Source organism: Pezoporus wallicus, unplaced genomic scaffold (genome assembly GCF_028554395.1).
Source record: "Pezoporus wallicus isolate ANWC-B61680 ecotype Strahan unplaced genomic scaffold, APGP_CSIRO_Pwel_v1 contig_2132, whole genome shotgun sequence".
In the NCBI taxonomy this organism is placed as follows: domain Eukaryota; kingdom Metazoa; phylum Chordata; class Aves; order Psittaciformes; family Psittacidae; genus Pezoporus; species Pezoporus wallicus.
Genome location: NW_026637551.1, coordinates 3073571 through 3097177, shown reverse-complemented (window position 1 = coordinate 3097177; position 23607 = coordinate 3073571). Strand labels below are relative to the sequence as shown.

Genomic DNA, 23607 nt, shown 5'->3' with positions numbered 1-23607 from the left:
AAGAGAACCCACCTCCCCTCTTTCTTTAATCAGATATCCCTTTCTGTATCCATTTTCTAACCAAGCAGGGCAGGAAGTTTTGAACAAGTAGGTTTAATAGCTTTCCTGAATCTTTTTTGTAAACTTGATTGCTCAGTCCTTTCTCCTGAGGATCCTTTTCTTGAGAATGATGAAAGCTCCCCAGTTCTAGCTGGACTGGACTAGCTGCCCTGTCCAGCTAGCTCAACTCTTTTTCTCCTAGCAAAGAAGAAGGGGGAGCTTGCACTGCAGTGGTGTGACCAGAAGTTGCTTATAGCTTGCAACATGGGAGTTATACTTGAAAAACAGAAAACGGTATGAAGAAGTATTAAAACTTATACTCAAGCAGTTAAAAAGGGACTGTTTTAGAAAATCTTGCAGTCATGAAGGATCCTTCTCTCTCACATAGACAGAGCTGCATGAACTAATGCCTATTTATTTAGGATATGCATTTTCCTTGAAAGATAGAAAAGGAATGTAGAAAAAAAATATTTATATTCCATTGGGCTTGCTCTCTAATGAATAAAAATAGTTTTCTTCCTGCTTACTTAAACTGCTACAAAGATCAAAGGGTTAAAAAAATTAAGCAAGTAAAACAATACTTTAATTTTCAACAAAACATTTATCAACCTTTCATTTGCAGATAATTCATTCCTAAGGAGAGAGTAAATCAAGAAAAATATGACTAAAGGTATTACTGCAAGATTGCCTACCACTGTCATCACATACAGGAGCCAAAATGGGTTAGTCATTGTATGAATACAACAGAAGTATGTTCCTTCTGTCAATCAGTCAGATCTCAGGAAGTTTTCATGTCCTTCCATTGCCACTAGATAAAATGATAAAATAGATCTTTTCTTGCTTCTTGCCCTTCAGTCACTTACACAACTTTGTTCTGTGAAGAATAACTTACTACTCAACACCAAACTCTATTGGTAAGTGCTAGAGAGAGCCAAATGCAGTAATGTGATTCATCCTTTCTGCAAGAATACTCTTCTAGGACAATCCTGCACTACTGCACTTCAGCTGTGCCTGGACTTACATTTCACCTCTGGAGCCTACACTGCCCTGGGGTCTTTGCTGATTTTTCTGTAGTGCAAGCTTCCAGCCCTCGTATTTTTCCAAGAAAAGGGGTAATCAATAACAACAACATCTGCTTGTGTTTACAGAAAATATGAAACAGTAGTTTTTTCAGGATTCTCACTCAAATATTTCCCATCTGACTAATGTGCTCTGCTGTTCAAAATGATCCTACAGCACCATTACAATAGAGACAAGTACTGTATCACAGGGTGCTTGTATCACAGGGTGGTTGCATCTCACTCACACAAGTAGGTAAAATGTGGCTGAACTGTGTCTCCTGATATTCCTGCTCCCCACAGCTTCTGAGCAGAGCCAAGCCCAGTATCTCCTAACACTTCTTTATGAGGGATCTGAGACTTTGACAGGGTACCAACTACCAGAGTGACATCATCCCACAATGCTCCCTGATTATGCCTAGTTCAGCAATTAGCTTAAACAAACATAAGGCAAGGCAGACACCAAAGATGAAAACCCATAAACCCAAGTCTGCTAGCCAGTCATTCCTGGTTTTGTGCTGCCTTTTCCCGTATTTTGGCATAAGTATTTGTGTGGCTCTGAAGTGAACACAAATGTGGGAAATTAATCTCAGTTAAAACTAATTATATTTCTGGCTAGCTTTAACCAGGACCGTTGCGTGATTGCATGGCACTTCCGGAGATACAAAGGAATGGGTGTTGTAAGGGCAAGAAACAGATTCCAGCAGCAACTATTTTCTCCTTTAGTAGCAGTCATTGTAAACTGCTGGTGAAATGGTGGCCTTGGTACCTCCCACAGTAGTTATTCCTTTAGTGTCCCACTCATACAACGATGTGTGAATGATAAGTAAAATTAAGAACTGATGGTCACCATTGAAATCAGAGAGGGAAAGCAGGACATCCTTCTGCCTCAGCACATGCCTATGAGCATCCACACACATGCATACAAGGAAGAGGATTCAGGCAAAGCCACCATTTCTATTGTTTGTGAGGCAGGGAAGCTAGTGTCTTTCAAACTTGTGAAAAAAGGCAATTATTAATGAAAAATAATGGGCTAAACAACTGTTTCTCAGCATGATAACTGTTACTGGTTTGGGGCAGTAGCTGAGTGTTTGAAAGTATGTCATTTTATGGTAGTCCTGCTTACAAGGACAGTTGAGGAAGGGATTGTCCTACTCCTCATCTTTCCCAGGCCATCCTCATCTCTTCCACTGCCATTTGCTCAAGGTGGTGGGACTACAGCTGTACAAGTTTTGGCCTTACTCTCAAAAATGAATTCTCTGATACTACTCTACAGTAAGATAAAGCATCTGCAGAGGGACTAAACTTTTTTTTCTCAGCAGGTCTTCCAGTTGCTTTCTAAGGCTTGACACTTGAAGACTTAGAAAGGATTTTTTACAATATTGAGGAAAAATAGCCAGGGAACTATATGAAAATGTTACTTGTTTTCCCACGCTACTGTGTTGTCAAGCCACTGTTCTAATTATCTTTGGAGCATAATTATTTTTGGAGCAAAGATATCCCCAAACAACTAAAAAAAAAAATGCGGAGACTGAAACTATGGCGCTTAATTCAATAACGAACCAAAGGACAATGAATATTTAGTAGAATCATATAAACACAGAACAGTTTGGGTTGGAAGGGACCTTAAAGACCATTTAGTTCCACCCCCTCTGCCACAGGCAGGGACACCTTCCACTAGACCAGGTTGCTCAAAGTCCCATTCAGCCTGGCCTTGAACACTGCCAGGGATGGGGCAGTCACATTTTCTCTGGGTAACCTGTTTCAGTGCATCACCACCCTCATAGAGAAATTTTTTTTCCTGATGTCTAATCTAAATCTCCCCTCTGTCAGTTTAAAACCATTCCCCCTTGTCCTATCACTATATGTCCTTGTAAAAAGTCCCTCACCAGGTTTCTTGTTGGCCCCTTTTGAATTCTGGAAGGCTGCTGTAGGGTTTCCCACAAACCTTCTCTTCTCCAGGCTGAAAAAGCCCAACTCTCTCAGCCTGTCTCCATAGGAGAAGTGCTCCAGCCCCCTGATCATCTTTGTGCCCCTCATCTGGACTTGCTCCAGCAGGTCTACGTCCCTCCTGTGCTGGGGGCCTCAGAGCTGAATGCAGTACTGCAGGCAGGGATCTCATGAGAGCAGAGCAGAGTAGAAGGGCAGGATCACCTCCTTCGACCTGCTGGTCACACTCCTTTTGATGCAGCCCAGGATACGGTTTGCTTTCTGGGCTGTGAGTGCACAGTGAAGCCAGCTCATGTTCATTTTCTCATCGACCAACATGCCCAAGTCCTTCTCCTCAGGGCTGCTCTCCAGCTGGTCTCTGCCAAGCTGGAAATTGAGATTGCCCTGACCCATGTGCAGGACCTTGCACTTCACACTGTTGAACTTCATGAGGTTAGCATTGGTCACCTCTCAAGTGTGTCAAGATCCCTCTGGATGGCATACTTTCTCTCCAGCATATCAGCCGAACCACACAGCTTGGTGTCATTGGCAAACTTGCTGAGGATGCACTCAATCCTATTGTCCATGTTGCTGAAAAAAGAGTTGAACAGTACTGGTGCCAATAATGTCCCCTGAGGAGCACCAACTGTCACCAATCTGCATATAGGCATCTAGCTGTTGAGACCAACTTTCTGAGTGCAACCACCCATTTACTAGCGGGTGTTTGCCATTCGAGGTTTGCAGAGTAGATATCGATAGGGACCTGTAGAAAGGTGTTCTGAGTTCAGCTGCAACAGTTATTTTTCTCCTTTCTAGTAGCTGGTGCAGTGCTGTGTTTTGGCTTTAGTCTGAGAACAATGCTGGTAACACAATGTTTTAGTTGTTGCTCAGCAATGCTTACCCTGGTCAAGGAATTTTCAGTCTCTCATGCTTCTGGCACAAGAAGCTGGGAGGAAGCAGGGACAGGACACCCAACCCAAACTAGACAAAGGGGTATTCCATACCACAGCACGTCATGCCCAGTATATAAACTGTGGGGAGTCACTTGGAAGGGCGATCACTGCCCAGGTAGAGCTGGATAGCGGTCAGCAGGTGGTGAGCAATTACATTGTGCATCACTTATGTTTATGTTTTTGTTTTCCTTTCCCCTTTTAGTTTTATATGGTCTCCCCTCGTTATTTACATAATAATAATGATAATAACAATAATAATCATAACAAAACCAATAACAATATTGGTAATTATTATTATTAGTTTTATATTGTACTTTAGTTACTGGACTGTTCTTATTTCAACCTGTGGGGTTTGCATTCATTCAATTCTTCCCCCCCTCCTGCCTGGAGGGGGCAGTTAGGGGGATGTGAGCAAACAGCTGCATGGTTCTGAGTTACGACTGGGCTTAAACCATGACAAAAGGAAAGATCATATCCACTTCCCTCCAGAGGCACAGTACTTAAAGCAAGATAAACATCCTAATGGATTTAGCTAAGAAAAAGAACTATTTAAAAATAAATAGTCTTGATTCTGTAAAGAGATATTTAAAAAATTGCTTGGAATGTTACAGCACTGATAATTATCATGTGTTTATCTGCCAAGAACACTGGGGCTTCTAATGGCATTTAAGTCAGACAACCCTTTCTTAAGTTTAAATCTTGTTTTGTTTGTTTGCTTGAAACTATTGTAAGAGAGTGCTCTGAAGAGCATGACAAACTCCGCAGATGATACCAAAGAAATGGCTTCAAATCAGGCTGCGTGGCGACCAGATGTTACCCTCCAGTGTTGGTGAAGTTTTAAATAACCTTCCTCAGGGTGAAGAGGGCACTTGCCTACATGGCCCTCTGTCTTCCCGTATGTGGGAAACCCTCGGAAGGATCTGTGGAGAGGGGAGGTGTTGTGGATCCCTTAATGTAAAGAAAGAATTTCTTCTGCTGGAGGGTCCATGGCATCTTTGCAGCATAGCTGGAGCTCACCTCCAAGAGAAGTCTCAGCCACTTGCATCTTGTTCAAATGACCTTTTCCCTCACACATTTCAGGAGCCAACAGCTGTAGTAATTCTTAAGTGCAACACAGTCTCCTGATGGTGCAGCTTTTCACATGGAGGTCATCGAAGGGAAACGTGTGACACTGAACTGCAAGGCCTGGCTTTCTACAGGATGAAAATAACTGTACAGAATTGGTGGTGTAAAGAAGGAAGACAGATGTCTTTAAAAACTGAGAGAATGGAACTTAATTTTGATGGACTAGGCTTTTTTGTTTGTTTGTTTTGCTTTTTTTTCTTGCACTATATTTATCTAAACAGAGGCAGAAGCCAGTAAGTAGAAAAGTACATTTTTTGTGCTGTTTTCTGCTGGTGAAAGGTATGCACAGGAAATACTCAGTGCCCAAGGGATGAGGAGCTGACATAGCTGGTCAGCTTGCAAAGCCTGTGGAAGAGCAGCAGAGCTATGATATGACCTTTGTTAAGCTGCAGCAATGACCTGCAACCCAGGTTCTTTCTCTCCACCCAGCCAGAGAAGGTAGCAGCTAAAACAAAAGGTGTGAACTGAGCAGCTTGATTAAACTCAGGATTAATATGCTTATTAAAGACTTCATAATTGATTGAGGTCCCTCCTCCCTAAGATCTGCTACACTTTTCAGAAAGATAGCATGTAGGAGAGCAGAGAAAAAAATGGCCAAAACATTATTTTAGACAGGCAGAAATATACGTATTCACATAGTTGAGGAAGATTTTCAAATTTTGAAAAATGTCTGTTTTACAATAGCTCTAGTCGTAACTATTTTGGTACCATTCTAGGATGGCTTATAGCAAATGGTCATTGTTAGAGGAAAATCAATTTTTCAGGAAGCTGTAACGTATGTCTCTTCTGATTGTTCATATAAACTTACAGAAAATTTATTCCTGCAAAGACTTTTTGCCAATTATAAGATGTTAATGAGCATAGGCACTCGTTCTAGCATATGCTAACTTTGAAATGCCTTTATTATGCTGTGTGCTAGTAGAATACTATTTGGTATTTACAAATAAAGCATTTATGAGTATAGCTAGAAATATTCAAAAATACAACTAAGCAAATACATGTATGTGAACATCAGCAGACAAATTAAAGCATGAAATATCACTGAATTCTTTTAAACATAGGACTAACGCTATAGGATAGTTATCTAGATTCGGCAGAATGTCAGTGTGACACAAATCTTTGCTACTGGGTTGGCTGCCCAAACCCAGAGCTGACCCATAAGTACAGCTTCACAGACTTTTCAACTTCATTTAGTAAGTACTTTAACATCTCCCTGGCTGTTAGGAGGGAGTTTATAGATGGAGACTGTGTAGGAATATGCAAGCACCATATTTTTCTCATAGGATGAAATGAATCTTTGCATCCAGTAGAATCAAAGATTTAAATAGGCCTTTTGCTTGCACCTCCACCACAGCAAATATTTCCTTCCCTCATGATGACATGGCAGGATCCTTTCTTCCTGTGCAATGTTATATCCAACAGAAGCCTCTTTAAGGTTTTTTGAATTACACAAGTGTTATTATTTGCAATCAGATGGCAGCAAACAAACTCATTTCAGGTTGCATTCCAAAGATGGAAATTCTTGTACAGATCCATTGGGTAGGAAACAACTTTCAGTGTTAGGGTAAATAAGGTATCCATCTCCCATAGGGAAGAGCCTAACACTCATTTGTGACTCTGAAAGATGAGGATCATTTCCTATCCTGGACTGAATTATTATTTGAGAATATATGGAATACTCAACACGCTTTAGAGATTCTCTCCTTCTTGATCCTTATAGCTTTGTATTCCTAGAAACCTTGACATTGCTAACCCAAATCCACTCATGGCAGCTGACTCTTATATTCCATGTATTTTTGTCTGGAATCTACAGCCAGATATGAATAATTTACATTAACTTTGCATTAGAAGTAGGTATAGTCATTATTTACCTCTGAAAATTATGCATTTGTAAAAAGGCAAACTTTTTCAGTTTTTGAATGGCTTCTTGGAGTGATTAATGAATCCTCTTGATAGGCTAAAGCAGAATGCTCCATCCATAATGCATAAGTAGCTACTTTTAACTGTCATAAAATGAGATTACACATACATTCTTACCTCTTGCCATTCTGTAGGATACCAGGATGGTGGGCAGTCAAAGCGATTACAGGCTTGCACAAGGGATGGCTTAGGTTTATAGCACAATTCATCTGCCAAAATGATGGTCTCATTAGTTTCTCTTGACAGCAGATGAGAACAGAAGACATTCCGTGTCTGCAATCCAACCCCACAAGTAAGACTGCAGGTGCTCCATTTCCCAATCTCCCACCTGTGAAGGGGTCAATAGAGAAAAACCTTAAGCACAGAATAAAGTCACCTGAAATTTTCTCTTTTTGCAATGACAGATGCCAAGAAGAAGCAGTAAATGAAAGGAATTCTTCTTTGATCACTGTCACCCTTCTTGTAATTGCAGGATGAGGCTAAGGTTATTTACTGTTCCTCTGCATTTTCAGTTCTTGTCAAAAGTTCTTGGACTTCAAGTCTTTGGGACTCCTGCAATATCATGGGAATAGTCTTGTGTTCTAAATAAAATGTTTTTGGTGTGGAAGAGACTGGCCACTGTATTTCGAGACATTGGATATAATCAACTGGCTTTTTTTTCTGTCTTTAACAACAACAAAAAGAAGAAGATATTAAGAAAGTCCATACAGGAAATGCATCAATGAATTGCTGAGTGGGAATTTCTTCCAGAAGGTCCAGTTGTTGGTCTCCTGACTGACTTTTCCTTGCAGTGGATGTAGGGGGTGCTAAGGTCTTAAGAGATGCAATGGAAGAGCATGAGGATAGGTCTTTTTCAACCCCTGGCTGAGCACCTGTCACTGAACAGGCCCTTCTCTACATTAGCTATGTAAATCCTGCATCAGCAGGCTTGTTGGTGACTGAATTTCAGTGTCTATAACATTAAAACCAGATTTTGCTCTATGAGCTCTATTGAACTCACCCTCTAATTCTTTCAGTCATACACAGAAAATTGGTTAAAATATTAGGCCTTCCAGTCTTGTTCTCTACAAGAATGCACTTCAGAGATATGCAAAAATATGTACACAAAAAAGTCCTGTGTTCAAAATGAAAATATAAGAAAATAATCTTCACATCAACTTTATGTAAAATGCTACACTGGCCTGGACGTACTCCCACATGCCAAATGAAAGCGTGAGAGCTAGACACTGCCACTTTTTCTAATTCTGAAAACCAGCTTCTTTTTGTGCATGACGTTATTGAAACTGATTGCTGGGGAAGCAAATTAAGCATTCAGGACAAGGAAGACTCAAAGAACCTGCCCTTGAAGAAACAAAGCCAGGCAGAAACTAAAGAGACTGATCATGAAGAAAGACACCCTCAGGCTTCAAGCAGAATTGAGGCAGACAGTGCAGGAAAGTTATGAAACATGCATGAAGCATGAAGCATGCTTCAGCAGCATGAAGCAGAAATTGTGGAAGAAGCAGAGGAAAACCACTCTGAGAGTCTGAGATCAGCAGTCAACAGAAACAGTTCAGCACGTTTAAAATGCATCATGTTAGTAAACACATTATGGAAATAATCATTCAGGGTTTTGCCATCTTACAGTCACAGAACAATTGTAACTTCTTTATTTTACAAAGCTATTTTGAGCATTTGTTCCCTCCCTCTCAGTAACACCCATAACAAATTGAAACCACCAGTAGGTAAGAAATATTTTTTTCCTGCCTATATGTTAATGCTGATGGACCAAAAAGCCACGTTAGTTCCCTTCTGTGCTCCATCTGCCCATGATATCTGCTGATTTTATAACAGGAGAGGATATGTTCTGCGCATCACCACAAGCACTTAGAAGTTGCCCTGGCCACTTTCCAGGCTATAATACACCGAAGGCCACTAAAGCCTGATATAGGTGCCGGGAACTATTTAGCTGTGGAATAGGAGTGACATCTGGCAGCCAGTTAAACTAATCTGGAGCATGTTCTCTATATGAATGATCTTGGGGGAAAGGTCTTCCCAGATTTTCCCGTAAAGTTGTCAGTTAGAATTAATGTGGATATCAGCTACCCTTCAGTTTTGGCACAATCTAAAGTAAGATACTTGAGTAGGTGCTGAAAATAAGGCATTTTCTTATTTCAGAATCTATTTTGATACGTGGTTAGTTGCCAGAGTTCCTTTATTCAAGTGATGGAAATAGCTGTTGCCTCCACTACTGGTAAAAGTGCACAATGTTTCTGTTGGTAGTTCAAATCCCAGTGGCTAGCCGGCCACATAAACTCTTTGGACATCTTGGCTTCTGCAGAAGCCAACAGGGTGTCTGTTTCTTCTTCCAGGAAGAAATGGTATATTTCAGTAAAGAGAAAGGGTTTGTTTTTCCAGTATTTGAAATTTCTTTTGCAGGTTGTATCTACTGCCCTATCCATAACATTGTTTTGTTCACAATTCTTTCCAGCTGCTTTAAACAGGAGATTCCTTAGAGGTGCTCAGGAAGTATGAGGTCAGATTCTTTCTTACCCTTGCACTTTCATAGTTCCCAGTGTCTTTTATGGGCTTTCCTACATGGAAAGTAAAGAATGTAGAGACGTGCAAAGTAGAGTAGGCATGTGCAAGTAACCAAAATCATAAATGACATATATGATTGGCAGAATTTCAAAGTCCTAAAAAGCACAAGAATATCAGTGATAATTTTACAGAATAAAATCACAGGGCTGCAGAATTATTTCTAACAGGGACAGGTGCTTGCAGCACTTTGAGCTGTGATTATCCCACTAAATTTGTAATTTAGTTTTTAAACTACTTGTACTGTTGGAGATTTTATTTTAATACTGTTTTTGGTTTTTTTTTTTTTTTTTTCCAAGTAACACAGTTTTACCCTTACTGTACGTTGTTATGTGATGTTAACTGAAATAATTCCTGTTTTAGTTCACATGGTCCTTATCTATTTTTTTTTCTGCTTCTTTGGTTTTGGGTGTTTTGGCCAAGCTGAAATAAGTCTTCCAATATGTATGGTATACTAAAAAGAATGCCATGATGTCCGGCATGCATCTGACAATAACAGAATTAAAATTCAAGTAGGAAATAATCCTGTACTTAAAAAGATAATATGGTGGTTACAGAATCAAGCTAAGGAAACCTTGTGGAACTGACATCTTTGTTAGCTCACCACAGTTGTCGTGTTCAGACTTCAGGAAAAATCTGCATACTTGCTAGTTTATAACCCAGCTAAAAGTCATCAATTTGCACAAGGAGGTTGGAACTAGATGATCTTTAAGTTCCCTTCTAACCATTCTAAGACTCTATAATCTTTTACTCTTTCTTTACTGTCTAGGACAATGAGACTCTCAGCTTGGAAGTATGGTCTAGGCATTAGTGTGTTATGAATAACAGCAGAGACAACAAAGCCTTTTGAAATGTCCCTCTCACTGCTACAAGAATTGGAGCCCACATAACAATTTTGCTAGATAGGTAGACCAGAAAGTGATACCAGCTAGTAAGCAAGCTGCTCATGTCAGGAGAAGCTGCTAGAATTAGAATTCTTGTCCTAGTGGAGTAATGAGACTTCAGAACAGAGTACTCTTGTCCCTGCATTGTCAGTCTGGAAAAAGTAGATGATGTAAGTTGAACTTGAAAAATGCATAGTCTTGAGACAAAAGAGTATGGAGCCAAGAGCTTTGGATCAGTCCCTGTACGCATGGTATATATGGTAAGAAACAAAGCATTCTAAGCTGTTAGGTTCTATAACTAAAGTATATTTTCTAGACATACACAATTTCATCCTGACAGACTCTCTTCAAGCACTGCCAAGGAATCTGAACACTGCACAGGAAAGGTAAACACCCTTTTGTAGAAAGACCTCCCAAACTAATTCTAAAAAAATTAAATTATTGTCATTTTTATGTGGTTAAACCATATGAAAGTGGTACAAAATAGCTTTTCTTATTTCTAAAATAAACATTCAAGAGTGTGGAAAAAGATTTGCCTGGAAGTGTCTTACTTAACATCTGACACCTGCCTGCATAGAGACATTCATCAGCGCACAAGGGCTGGGTGGCAGCTGTGTATGCACACACAACAGAATGAGTAAAACACATGCTATATCAATAGTGGCTTTCTCTTGTCCTCTGTCAACCTGTCTTTCACTGGACCCTCTAGACTAAGAAGTCTACTCAGTGCCCATACATCTCCTCCCTTCCTTTCTGTTTTTGATCTGGAGCTGTATTTGTGGGAAATTTTCCTATTTCACAGATGTAAAAGGATTTCTTGAGGCTTCTTAAGCAGATTTATCTTGGGTGAAGTAAGTATCCTCAGGACTTAAACACCATACAGACTGCAATCTTAAACACTGGACTACAGAGAGTTATTTTGGATAGCATACTTTGGTGCAGTGAGGCTATAGAATTGAGGTGAGGACTCCCAGGTCACTACCTGGCTTTATAATCAAACCGTTCCCAAAGAAAGGGGCATAATATGTAAGAAATTTTTATTCAGCTAATTTTTTATTCAGCTGTTACTCACAGTAAAATCATATTGATTCTTTGAAATGAAGCGTGAGAGTTAAGACCTTCTAGGTGTTTAAACATGGATCTGTGCCTCCAGGAAGTGATCTCCCTACTGCTATGGTTCAGTTGTTAGAGAGTTGTGTTAGAGGGAATATTATAACTATATGTTCAGGATACACACATCTCAGAGGAAAACTGATATTTTTAACTAAGCTTTGAAAAAAACAAAAAAAAAAGGCAAAGTACTTTTATATTAGTACTAGCAACAGAAAAATAATTCATGCTTAGCTGTTGTTCAATGCCAGCCTGAGAAAAGCTGTTCAGTATCACCAACATGACAAGGAAGCTAAACAGACAGGAAAGGTTTCAGGGGATTATTGTGCACAAGAGAGACTGAGGCGCTTTTCTTCAAAAAGCATCTTCCTTGCAAGTGAAGGGAATCATTAGAGAAATGCCTGAGCAGCCAACATATGCAAGCAGATCAAAGGCTCAATAAGAGTGCTCTGGGAGCTGGCAGGAGTGGCCTGCATTCAAGCTGTAGACTTGACAGTATCAGTTAATACTGCAGCTCATTATAGCTGAACATGGCAGGGAGCCAGTATTTCTATAACAGAGCCAAATAGGGGAAAACAGAGGAGGAACTCACAAGTCAGAGAAGAACAGAGGGCAAATGGAGTACGCAACATCTCTACAAATGGCAACTTTGGTTGCTGGAGTAACCTTCTGACATGTTTCAAGCAATACATATAGGGTGCTCTCCATGATGGACTGTCTCACAAGCCAGCATCTTTTCTTAGGCCACATGGAAAATGTTGAAAAACAGCTGTTCCCCAAGGAGAAATCATCAAGCTTACAGACACCATAACACAAAGAAAGAAAAAGCTCAACAGGTAAAAAAGATGTGCAATGAACTAATTAATTGTAATCTGAAATACCGTCTAAAATGAAGCATTTAAAAATGAGATAGTTGAAAATGCATATAGGTGACATTGAAAGAACACACAAGATGCCTGACTTCACAACCTGTAAGGTAACAATATTGATGAAAATTTGATTTTATCCCACAGAGTCACAAGACTCTCCTGAAATCTAAGGATGCCTTTGCTGAATGATCAGTGCAGGAAAGGAGCAAAGGAGGTATCACTGGAATGAATGGACAAAGAAAGCAAACTCATGAATGGAAGAGTGTTCAGATAACAGCAAGTGGGCTTAAGTAATTCTCCAGCAAGTTCAAGTTTTATGAGCAGTACTTCCACAAAACCAGCAGATAACATGATCTTCATCTGATCCAGCTGGCAGTATTACAGGGATAATATTTTCATTAGGATGAACTGTTCCTGAACTATTTCACCAGGGCAGAAGGTACAAATAGGCTGCCTCTCAAAATCAGACATACGAGGTTTCTCTCTACTTTTTTGCCAGGGAAAGAGGAGAACAATCAAAGTTCTGTGTATATATCTATATGGTACTTTAACTGAACTCAGGAAACTCCCAATGCCTGCTTGTGTTTGAGTTTCCTTCAATGCCCTTCTTGCAACATACTGTTAGTAAGACAGTGAAAGTTCCAAGGGTATATCCAGATCAAATATTTCCTTTTTATTTTCCCCTTTGAGATCTTGAAACTGTGACTGATAAACTATTTAGTAATAAATTCACTTTTTTTTGCAATAAAAGATGTTTTTCCTCAAATTGACATGCCAATAAAAAAAGAAGTCATTCTCTGCAGAAGGACTCACTAAGTGCCTGCCATGACTTTCAGCTCATACTCATCAGAAACCAAGACACAAAAAACCTGTGGTAGGGCATGGTAAGATTATTTCAATACAAGAGTGTTCTAACTTGGGAAAACGGAAGATCTGTGTAGAGGAAAAATCATATGGGTATATAGGATTCTGAATCAAAAGTGTGATCTACCATTCTTTGAAGTAAGAAAAAAATAGAAGTTATTAAAATAAATGTTTACAATTGCACTTTAATATTTTATGAGCATACTAGTCTGAATGGAATACAAATTGAAATGGAGGAAGATGTTTATGAGTGAAATCTAGTGAAGGAACAATCATATGTAAAAAGCAATACAGCTGGGTAAGAAGTCTGAAATTTTGATCTAGAAGAGCTGGAGGAAGACTGTGAAGGACGACTCTACAGCTGCTTCATTGACCCTGGAAACTTGCAAGCTATTTTGTTTCACATTTAGATATGACACACATGGCTGAATAGGACAACTACCTATGGAGTCCTCTTGGTGGCTTCACTGTAAGAGATGTTGAGGAATACTGAGGAGCATCAGTTACTGCACTAGCACAGGTGATGCATCCAGTGAGAAAGGGGAAAGGTGGCTACATCCTGGATGATCTGCTAGCAATTAGAGAGGGTACAAAGGGGGAGATTATATTATAAGAAAGGAAAGATAAAGACAAATGGGTTTAGGTCACAGATTAATTACTTTTAAGTCCAGGGTGATGTTACAGTAATGCAGGGTAAGCATGCAGATAACGCAGGTACAGCATAACAGAGCTGCCTAGGGATAGCAGCTTGTTTAGACATCTGTACAGTCCCATATTTAGAAAAGTAAACCTGGGCAGCAAACGGGATTATGTTTCTTTCACTGAGCCCATGACATCTGCTTAAGCCGGTTTTCAAAGTAAAGACTTCAAATAAGGGTGAAACTACCCTGTCTGACAGCATACAGCATATTCCTTCCAATGTCTGATTCTCCAGCTCACTCCAGCACTGGTTCAAGATCCCAGGAGGCTCTGTGGGCTACATTTTAAGAGGCTGTAAAACACATTATCAATGCACTTCAGTTCAAATCAGACTTAAATACCTCTCATTGAAAAAACTAAAATAAAATTCATGAATCTGTGAGGGATTAAAAATCTTTCTGTGGCTCAAAGAGATAGTTACACCACCATTGCCTCATTAATGCTAATTCTAACTTACACCTCTGAGTAAAGGTGTAACAACAAAACAAGAACAGCTATCTCCTGCCTGTAAGTCTATACTGCAGTATCTGTAGACATAATGACTTGCAAATCTTCTAACCTTTTTCATGAACTAGACAGAGATGCTCTAATATTTCACTTGAGCAATGCGTGACACGTATGCATTGGCAACCTTCCAGACACAGAAGTCATCTTTAACAGATTAGAGAAAGCTCTGGCCTTCCACACATTGAATTCATTTCAGATTGTCACTGGGAGCATATCTTACACTACATCTGACCTATCACATCCCCAAAAGCACCAAAAAAAATCTAATTTTTTTTTCTCCTTTATAGTTTGAATTCATCTGGGAAATTAAATAGAACAAAAGAGATGGACAATGCTGAATTCACTAAATAAACATTAAAATAATAACAAGTAATTTATTACAAACTCAAACAGATGCAGGGAAGAGGAAAAAAAAAGAAGAAAAGGAACACAAAAAGAAGGGTCTGGATTCCAGCCTAACTCAAGCTATCTTGACCCTTCAGTTAGGACCACTCAGATAGCTTCCTGTCTTTTCTTACCAACAACAGCGATTTGAAGGAGTAACAGGAGAGTGCTGGGGTGAAATTGTGTGCTATTCTTAGAACTGCCTGCTTTTTCTTCACTGTGGTGATGGCTTTTTTGTTTGCTTTTTTTTTTGGTTTGTTTTGGTTTGTTTTGGTTGGTTATTTTTTGTTTTTTTTTTTGGGGTGTGTGGGTTTGTTTTGTTTCATAGCATTCAGCTATTCTTTGTTGTACAGGAATAAAGTTCAGTCTTGAAAATATGCAAGAACAAAGCTGTAGAAATTGCCTGGAATTTCCTCCATTTTCAGCCATCTGGCTTTCATTGCTCTGCTTCTCCTCTACTCCTTCATACATGTTTACCAAGTCTTTTCAACATGCATAGACCAAGCTATTGAGAAGTTATAATTAATGACACAGTTACAACATTCTCTTTCACCCCTTTGGTAGAGTCTGTTGGCTCACCACCAGGTGCTCATGCTGTTGCTGTTACAAACAACAGCAATTATATCTGATTAAACGATGACTGCCTCTGTATTTGGGTTGTGGAGGCTGAGAAAAAGACATTTCGGAGGGGAGTAATTTTGTTGTTTACAAAAGTAAAGCCAACATTGAAACAGTTCTGCTTGGTTTTTTTTTTTTTCCCCCGGTTGTTTCTGGAGCAATTTAGAATACAAACATAACAGTTAGCAAAACTGAGTGATCTGCCATTCCTTTTTTTGAACTTAGACAGACATTTCTAGACATCGAACAGCTTTTCTGCATTACCCTTGGGAAGACTGTGATTTGCTCAAGTACTGCTATGTAATCCTGGAAGTGATATTACTTGATTGACACAAATTAAGTAACTGAATGACTGAATCAAAATGTTTATAGTTTTCATTCCTCTTTTTTTTTTCCGGAGAAAGCATGCTGGGTCAAAACTTCAAAACACGCTTTATCCTTTTTATAGAAATATCAAACAAGGGCATTCCAAGTTAATGACACAAAATTTTACTCCATACCTACTGTGCTGAAAATCAGTTATTAGCTCCCAGCTTAGCAATCAGCTCAACAATGTTTCACTATTTCTTAGTTTAGCACAAAATGGAAATTTCTGCAATACTGTTTTTCAGCACGAAAGGGAATGGACTCTTTTTCTGCTATTGTTCTTGAAGCAATAAGCAAAAAACTCTCAACAAAGTGTGAAACCACAGGAAACTCAGTTTCTTGGTATTTGGATATGAATGAAATCTTCCAATTTTTGTGTACAACTCTTCTTGGCTCTTCTTCTTTCTTCTGTAAGAACTTTAAGGATGAGATTTTGCTTACTCCATACAGCTGCAAATATTTGAAGACAAATTGTCTTTCTTCAATGGGCTCAGGATAGTAATGCACTAAGATATTAAGCCAGAATTTCAATGGAAATTATAAAGCTCTCTCAGCTGCTATATAAGCACAATCGCCTTGCAGTGTTTTCATAAATCTGAAGCATTGCCAGTCTACTCTAGCTTTTACTGTATTTTCTTCCAGCAGAGACCAGACCAATCCAGAATTGAAGAGGACGATAATATCAGAGACGAATTTCAAGATGAAGCACTAAGTGAATAATGACGTCTTCTAGCCTATCTAAATTTATTTTCAGTAAGCAGTAAAAAGAGCAGCAACAGTGAAAATCCCTTTAGCAAGTGCCTCAAATGAATGATGAAATAAAACCAAAATGAAATAACTCTTCACTGACTACTTCAAGAGTATATGTCTTGAGGTGTATGCCTTCTGATCCTCCAGAAAGGCTGACTAGATTATTGGCTCAATGTGTTTGTTTATCTGTATTAAACCAGCTTAATTGTTTACCAGGAAAAGCTTACACAACTAACCCTTCGAGATGTGGTGGAGAAGACCACATGTAACCAACAGCGGCTGCAGCAGAAGCAACATTAAGCTTGGAAAGAACTATTTTTCACTATTCTTCCTCTTAATCTAAATGAAATCTTGAATTTAAATTCTAGGCATATACATTAAATTCTAACCAGGCTGGGCTGTTTGTGTTCAAGAAACATCACAGGAATAATTTCTCTAAATACACTAGGAAGAAATTCTCATGCTTTTGGGCAAGACTTTTCAGCTTTCTCTTCATGCTGTGGAGAACATTCTCATGTCTACTGTGACATTCATCACTGCCTCAGTTGCCTTTTCAGCAGACTGCCTCGTCTACCCACCACAACTGTATGCTCCAACAGTAACTTACACATCAAGGACATTTTAGGAAAGTGTTTTTTTATTTTTAGCTTCTGTTAATGCACTTTAGCAGATGGAAAACAGAGAGAAGAGCCAACAATATGAGACCAGCCAGCTCTCTCTATAAGCCACCAGTGAAAGCTCTGGGATGTATCAATGGTTCACAGATCGCATTTTGGAAACTTCTGTAACAAGGATCTAAGTTCACAGCTATGGTGTATTACAAGTTTTGGACTTGTCAGTCAATAGCAATGCCTTCATCAGCATTCATAACAACAGGATTTTAGCTTAATTTCCATTGGATTCCTGGATCAAAGTTTCTTGAATTAGAATCCCAAAGCACCTTATGATTAAAACAGATAGAAAACCATAAAGCTCTTTCTTTCCCCCCCACTCCGTATTGTCTTTGGAAGCCCTAAGAGTGTTATACTTAATGATTATAAAGCAATACTCTTCATACAATAAATACTGTCAGTTTAATTGTATTTAATTCAGTGGCATTAGCAGATGTAGCACTTTGGAAGCTTGCAGGAAATAAGGAAGTTTTCATGTCAAAGCCTGCCTGGGAGACACAACAACTTTCCTTCTTGCCTCTCTTTCACTTAGCCAAGCTGCCCACTGTCTGCAGCCTTGAGTTTTAGGCGTCCTTGTTCTGAAGAGAAGAACCATTTTGCAGAACACGTGCCGTTCTTCATTCTGTGCCACTTAAATCTCTGCAGACAGGCAATTTCCTTCAAACTGAGGGTGCTGGAGGAAGAGGAGATGTATATACAGGGGAGGGAGCAGTATCTCCTTTTCTCACCTGCAGCCCTAGAGTTGTCTCCCACCACACCTTCATCCCCTTTCACCTCTGCTTCAACAGCTTGAGTCTCACCTACAACACGATTATCTTGTAATCCATTGAGTGAACTACATGCCCAAAGTTGTATTAAACTAGCTCCACCCTGGTAGCGAGGTTACCACAGTGGTATGGTAACTAATTCAAAAAGTATTCACCCAGTTTCTCAGACTACTTTTGTAACACAACTCACATAAATACTGGCCTACATGGGTGTGCCTTATTTTTTCTTAACCAGCAAATATCTATTTTCCATGTCAGAATCAAAGGGTGATCAATCTCCCACCATGCACTCTCAGATCCAGTGATGTTGCTACATATCAGTCACAGCAAGATGCTCACCTATGACATTCTTTTCAAGCATTAATATAATATTTGTGTGTTATTGCTAGCACTACATACAATTTAAGAAAATCAGGGTTGCAATATCTTTGTAAGCAATTCTTGTGATACTTTGGTGAAACGTGTCAGCCTATTTGGCTCTGCTTGACACAGACCCAAAATCTTGATCATTCAATCAAACCATTAATTCTCACTATCATTCACTATCATTCTTGGATGCTGAATGTGTTTGATGCCATACTTGATTTCTACTGTGAACCTTCTCTGTGTACCCAAAATCTACTAATGCTCATAATGATACAACTTTGCATAGCCTGCTGTCATTTAATGCATAAATACACCTATCAATATATACTTTAATGAATATATACCACCTGGGCAGTGCTGAGTGTTTTAAATAACCCAATTATAAATCAATGAATTTAAAATGTGCTGCACTAACAGGAGAGAGTAAAGGCACCTGTGTACGGATGGGAATAAAGACCATATGTATACAGTATAACCTGAAGTCTTGACAGGCCCAGGTCTATTTAAATAAACCATAGGAACCTCATGACAGCTATTTTCTGTCATAGAGAGTACAGATATAAATCTCTGGAGGCAAAGATCTGCTATTTTTAGGGTCAGGATTTTGAAAGCTGCCTAAGGTCAGGAAGGAAAAGGTTCTGGAAAATCTTGTGAGAGGGGAGGTTGAAGAAGTCTCCTTAAACTTGACAAGTCTATTCATAAACTGTCTGACTGCAGAACCTGAATAGCCAAGTGATCTGAAGTTTGCACTTTGGTTTTATCATCAATTTGCACAATGGCAGAGGTGTGGAGAGGCTGTAAGCCCCTGCAGTCTGACAAAAAGCATGTGAGAGTCAGTCTGTGACTCCAGAACGAAAAACCTTTGAGTCTGGGGTCACAACTTATTTAAAATTCCTTTCCTCATACTGCTAGTGTCGTTTGAATGGCTTTAGGCAACATACTGGACACAGATCTGCTGAGCTCAGACAACTGAGTCTGTGGTACTGCAACCTGGGGAGCCATCTCAGGCTCTCATCCGAGCATTTTACTCCAGGAATCATTTCAAGAATGCCCAGATCCAATATCCAGATCCAAGCATCCCTGGCACCAATGTCGCAGATTCATGGGGAGCTTGAAGATCAGCTTCTCAGCTTCAGCAGTGATCACCTGTCTTTATGTCTGGAAAAAACATGTATGCCCCAGGTATAAGAAGCCTACCTTGGGGGGCAGGGGTTCAGGCTACAGGCTTTCAGCAGCTGGGGAGGACGACGGCTGGTTATACACAGCGTCTCATCCGCAGTCTCCCTGGTTTGTTTGTTCAGGCAGGTCACCACTGCCTCCTGGACACCTGCACACAAAAACACATAGTCACAGCCAGCTCTATGTACCTGGAGAGGCAGCCACAGGCAGGAATGGGCCAGTGGCGCTGCACTGGGGCTGTGGCATGCAGGGAAGCACAGCCTTACACCCAGCGCTGCCAGCTCATGGTCTGCAGCCCTGCTGCAGAGAGGGAGGAAGCTGCTTCCCACATGTCAGTGAAGTGTTTGCTGTGCCCATCTAAGTGCTCTGCCTGGTGGTCTTTTAGGAGTATGGTATGAATGCCTACCAAAGGGGGATGTTTCACGGCACAGTGTACCTGACTGAGTGTGAAAAATTGCATCTCCTTTTCTCCCTTCTAATCTCTAACTCTTGCAATTGTCACACATTGCTTACTGCACTTTTTTGTATCCTGTTCCTCAGACAGCTGGGATATCACCTGATCAAAACATCATATGAGACTCTGGGCTTTTACTTATCCTTGCTGTCAGTCTCACCAGGTGTCTCAATTGCAGTGAAAAGTCCCTAGGTTCATTCACGCAAAATTGCCCAGTGTTTTCCAGTGACTCATCCTCTCACTATGAATGACACTGTGACAGATAAACAGCAGTGAGGCTGATTATTTGTCTGTCACACAGGCTAAAGCATGAAGATGGCTTTGACTTTGGCATGCTGTATTTTAAAGCAACAGAATGATTGCAAAAGTAAAGTCAGACAAGGTCAGGCAAGTCAGCTGCTTTGTTAGCCTTCTGCATCCATAGACCTGCAACTAAACTGAAGACACAAACCTGTAAGGTATTAAATTCAGCATCTTCTCCATTTCTCTCACACTGATGGATTAGCAAATGCATATAGATATGATCTTAAAATTTTTTATCTTTTAAAGGTACTTGTAGAACCCATAATCTTGCCTGACAGTATGGGTATTGAAGAAAAAGGCTACCGCCTGAATTTAACCAGTGTGTGGCTGCTGGACTGTGTATTGACAGAAGTTTCTGGCTTTAGCACATTGAGCCAGTGGCTTGCTCCAGAAGAAAAAAGTGTGCTCCTAATCCCTTTCTTCAGCTTTTTGTTGAATCTTGCATTGAGCATGTCACAGCATGCTGATAACAACTGTATCTCTGGTTTTGACAGGTCAATGCATCAAACAGTTACAAGCTTTAAATGAAGGATGGATCCATGAATATTTAGAGAACATAAAAATTTCAATTATCCTTCAGAAGTCTCACAATACAAAGATACTTTAAAAAGTGCACGATCTTCAGGAAGTTTATTTGCCAAGTTAACTGAATTCTAAACAGTATTTACTGCACAGTGTTAACAGAACAAAAAGCTGACTGCTTTAGAATTGCTTTCCCTGAAAAAAACAAATCAGGTCTAGATAGGAAATCACAGAATAAAAGGCTGTAAGGGTGAGATACGGATAAAGGCAGTTTAAGTTCACTTTCAAAATGCCATCGAGATTTTATGTTTTTATATCTATCAGAATAGAATATATGCTACATGATGTTCGATGACAGCTCTGAGAAATGCAGTCACTAACTGCAGACTGAAATGACTAATTCCTTCTGGTTGCTACTTCTGGAAGGTGAAAGGTTACTTCTGCTTCTATCCAGTGTCTTCTCTTGAGACTCCAAACCCAATAAAATTAGTCTGAACAGTCTTGCACCTATGGCTACAAAAGTATCTGATTTAGCATCTGCTAATCTGGAAATTTTGGAGTTGACATCACACAGAAAGAAATCTTGGCTAATAATTTTGCTAGCAATTGAAAGAGATTAAATTTACGAAGCAAAACCTCCCTGTCATAACACCTCTGTGAGTTATATTTGAAAAATACACAGTCAGTATATTCAAAGAAATTACTTAATTTCAGGATGATATTTGCAGAAGGTATTCAGGTTTCAGTATTCACAAAGTGTAACAAATGGTTACTCCTCACTAGTAGCCTCCATGTATGACAAATATTCCTGTTGTAAAGTCACTGTTCATCACCACTTACACTATACTAGTGCCGTATTTTTTATGTATGAAACAAAACAATAGTGGCAGTGATCTGACAATCCTCTTTGACCTGCTCTAAACACAGACTGCTGTCATCAAGCTAAGAGGAATAGAAAATCTTTGTCTGATTTTCTACTATATGTGGTTTTTAAGTTTGTAACTGATTGTAACTGGTGAATCTGTACAGATCACACTACTAGACATTCCTAAAGTGCTAAGTGGTTTCCAGTTCTACAGTATCTATTCTATATTTACCTATAGTAATCCTTTTCTTAAATAGCCTACAACTGTAATGTAAAAAGCTGGAGAAGTCCAGGTTCAATTTAAAAAATACTGCATTGTTTATATTTCTCAGAATTAGCTAAACAAAGTGATGGGACAAAAAGGGATACCTGAGAACTGTGCATTAATAGTCTACAACATGTGGAACCTGAGACCTTGATTAACTTTGAGAAACTCCAAGTGCCAAGGCTGCTAGTTTCAGACAATCACACCATTAGTGCGTTTTTACCATGTGTTTTCTTTTCCCCTGGGATCAGAGCTAATGGCACTTAGGAGTTAGGGAACCAGCTGAGCCCTCAGAATATCAATAATTTAATGCATCTGCTATGAGAGGAAAATTTGTTTCCACATGTTTACACTTGCACAGTAGAAATCAATCGATAAAACTTGAAATGACAAATGACTCTTAGCCTGTATCACCAGACCACTTTAACATTCAGCTTTTTTGCTTGAATGCATGAGTACCTTTTAAGTAATAAGCTTATGAAAAGAAACAGAAATATGTAATACATTGATCACTTGGTGGCAGCCTGAGCATAGACACTGAAAGTCCTGGGATAAAATATGCTGTGTACATGCTGGGTTTTTTTTTCCACAGTTTTCATCCACAGTTTTCCAAATATGGTTGTACTCAATGATTTTATGGTTGGACTTGATGATTCTACAGGTCTTTTCCAACTTAAATGATCCTATGAATGTAAACAGCATATCAAAGCAGCATGTCCATGGGTGTTAACTGCAAAGCACATGCTTGAAGACAGAAATCGAATCCAGCACAGAAATTTTTCACACTTACCTCCTCCACAGGACTCTGAACACTCTGTAAAGCCCTCATACTCCCAATCATAGAGCTCATCAAACTCCTGCAAGCTGCCATACAGCAGCTCGGATTCCTCTGGGGTATATTCGGTGGCCTCTCCATTGCAGGGACCACTGTAACAGGCTCTCTGAGACACAGGCTTGGGACCCTCACACTCATCGATAGGTAAGTCAGCCACAGACTGAGAGAAAGAGAGGAGCACTTGACATTTCACAAGCCGCACTTGGCTGCCCACTCCACAGGTGACACTACAGGTGGACCAAGCCTCAGGAATAAACCTGTGGGAGGAAGAGAGCAAGGCAAGTTATGTCCAGAAATAGCCAGGCAAGCAAAAGCAGTATATTCCTGTCCAGGTCAAATTCTGTTCAATGAGAAATAAATGTTTCACCTCATCATAGGGCTATTAAATTATACACATAAAAGCCATACTGTTGAACAGTGGAAACATTCTCAAGTATCCATGTGGAGTGTCTCTTTAAATCCAGGAAGAAAGGTGCATGCTTAGGGCACCTGCCATGATCCTAGAAGGTCTCAGTGCAAGGCATCCTGCAATCTCCCAATGTGCATCATGATTTGACTAGCTACTTTTTGCCAGTATTCAACATAGACCATCTTTGCAGTTAATATCACAGTTATATCACTAGTAAGTATTGAGCATGCTGCTGTTACTAGCTAATGCAATATTATAGGGAAGATAATCTCAGTCATTGTTCCTGTATTGCAATAACCATTTAAACCTTAATTTGAAG

General features: G+C 39.6%; 1 protein-coding gene across 1 annotated transcript in view; it reads right to left on the bottom strand.

Moving 5' to 3' along the window:
• ADAMTSL1 (ADAMTS like 1) overlaps positions 1 to 23607 on the bottom strand; it is a 166632-nt gene that overhangs the window by 46350 nt on the left and 96675 nt on the right. The window contains exons 14-16 of the mRNA XM_057406301.1: positions 22835 to 23136; positions 19654 to 19783; positions 7142 to 7352 (exon numbers count right to left, since the gene is read on the bottom strand). Coding sequence (XP_057262284.1) covers positions 7142 to 7352; positions 19654 to 19783; positions 22835 to 23136 — 643 coding nt within the window. The remainder of the gene's footprint in view (positions 1 to 7141; positions 7353 to 19653; positions 19784 to 22834; positions 23137 to 23607) is intronic.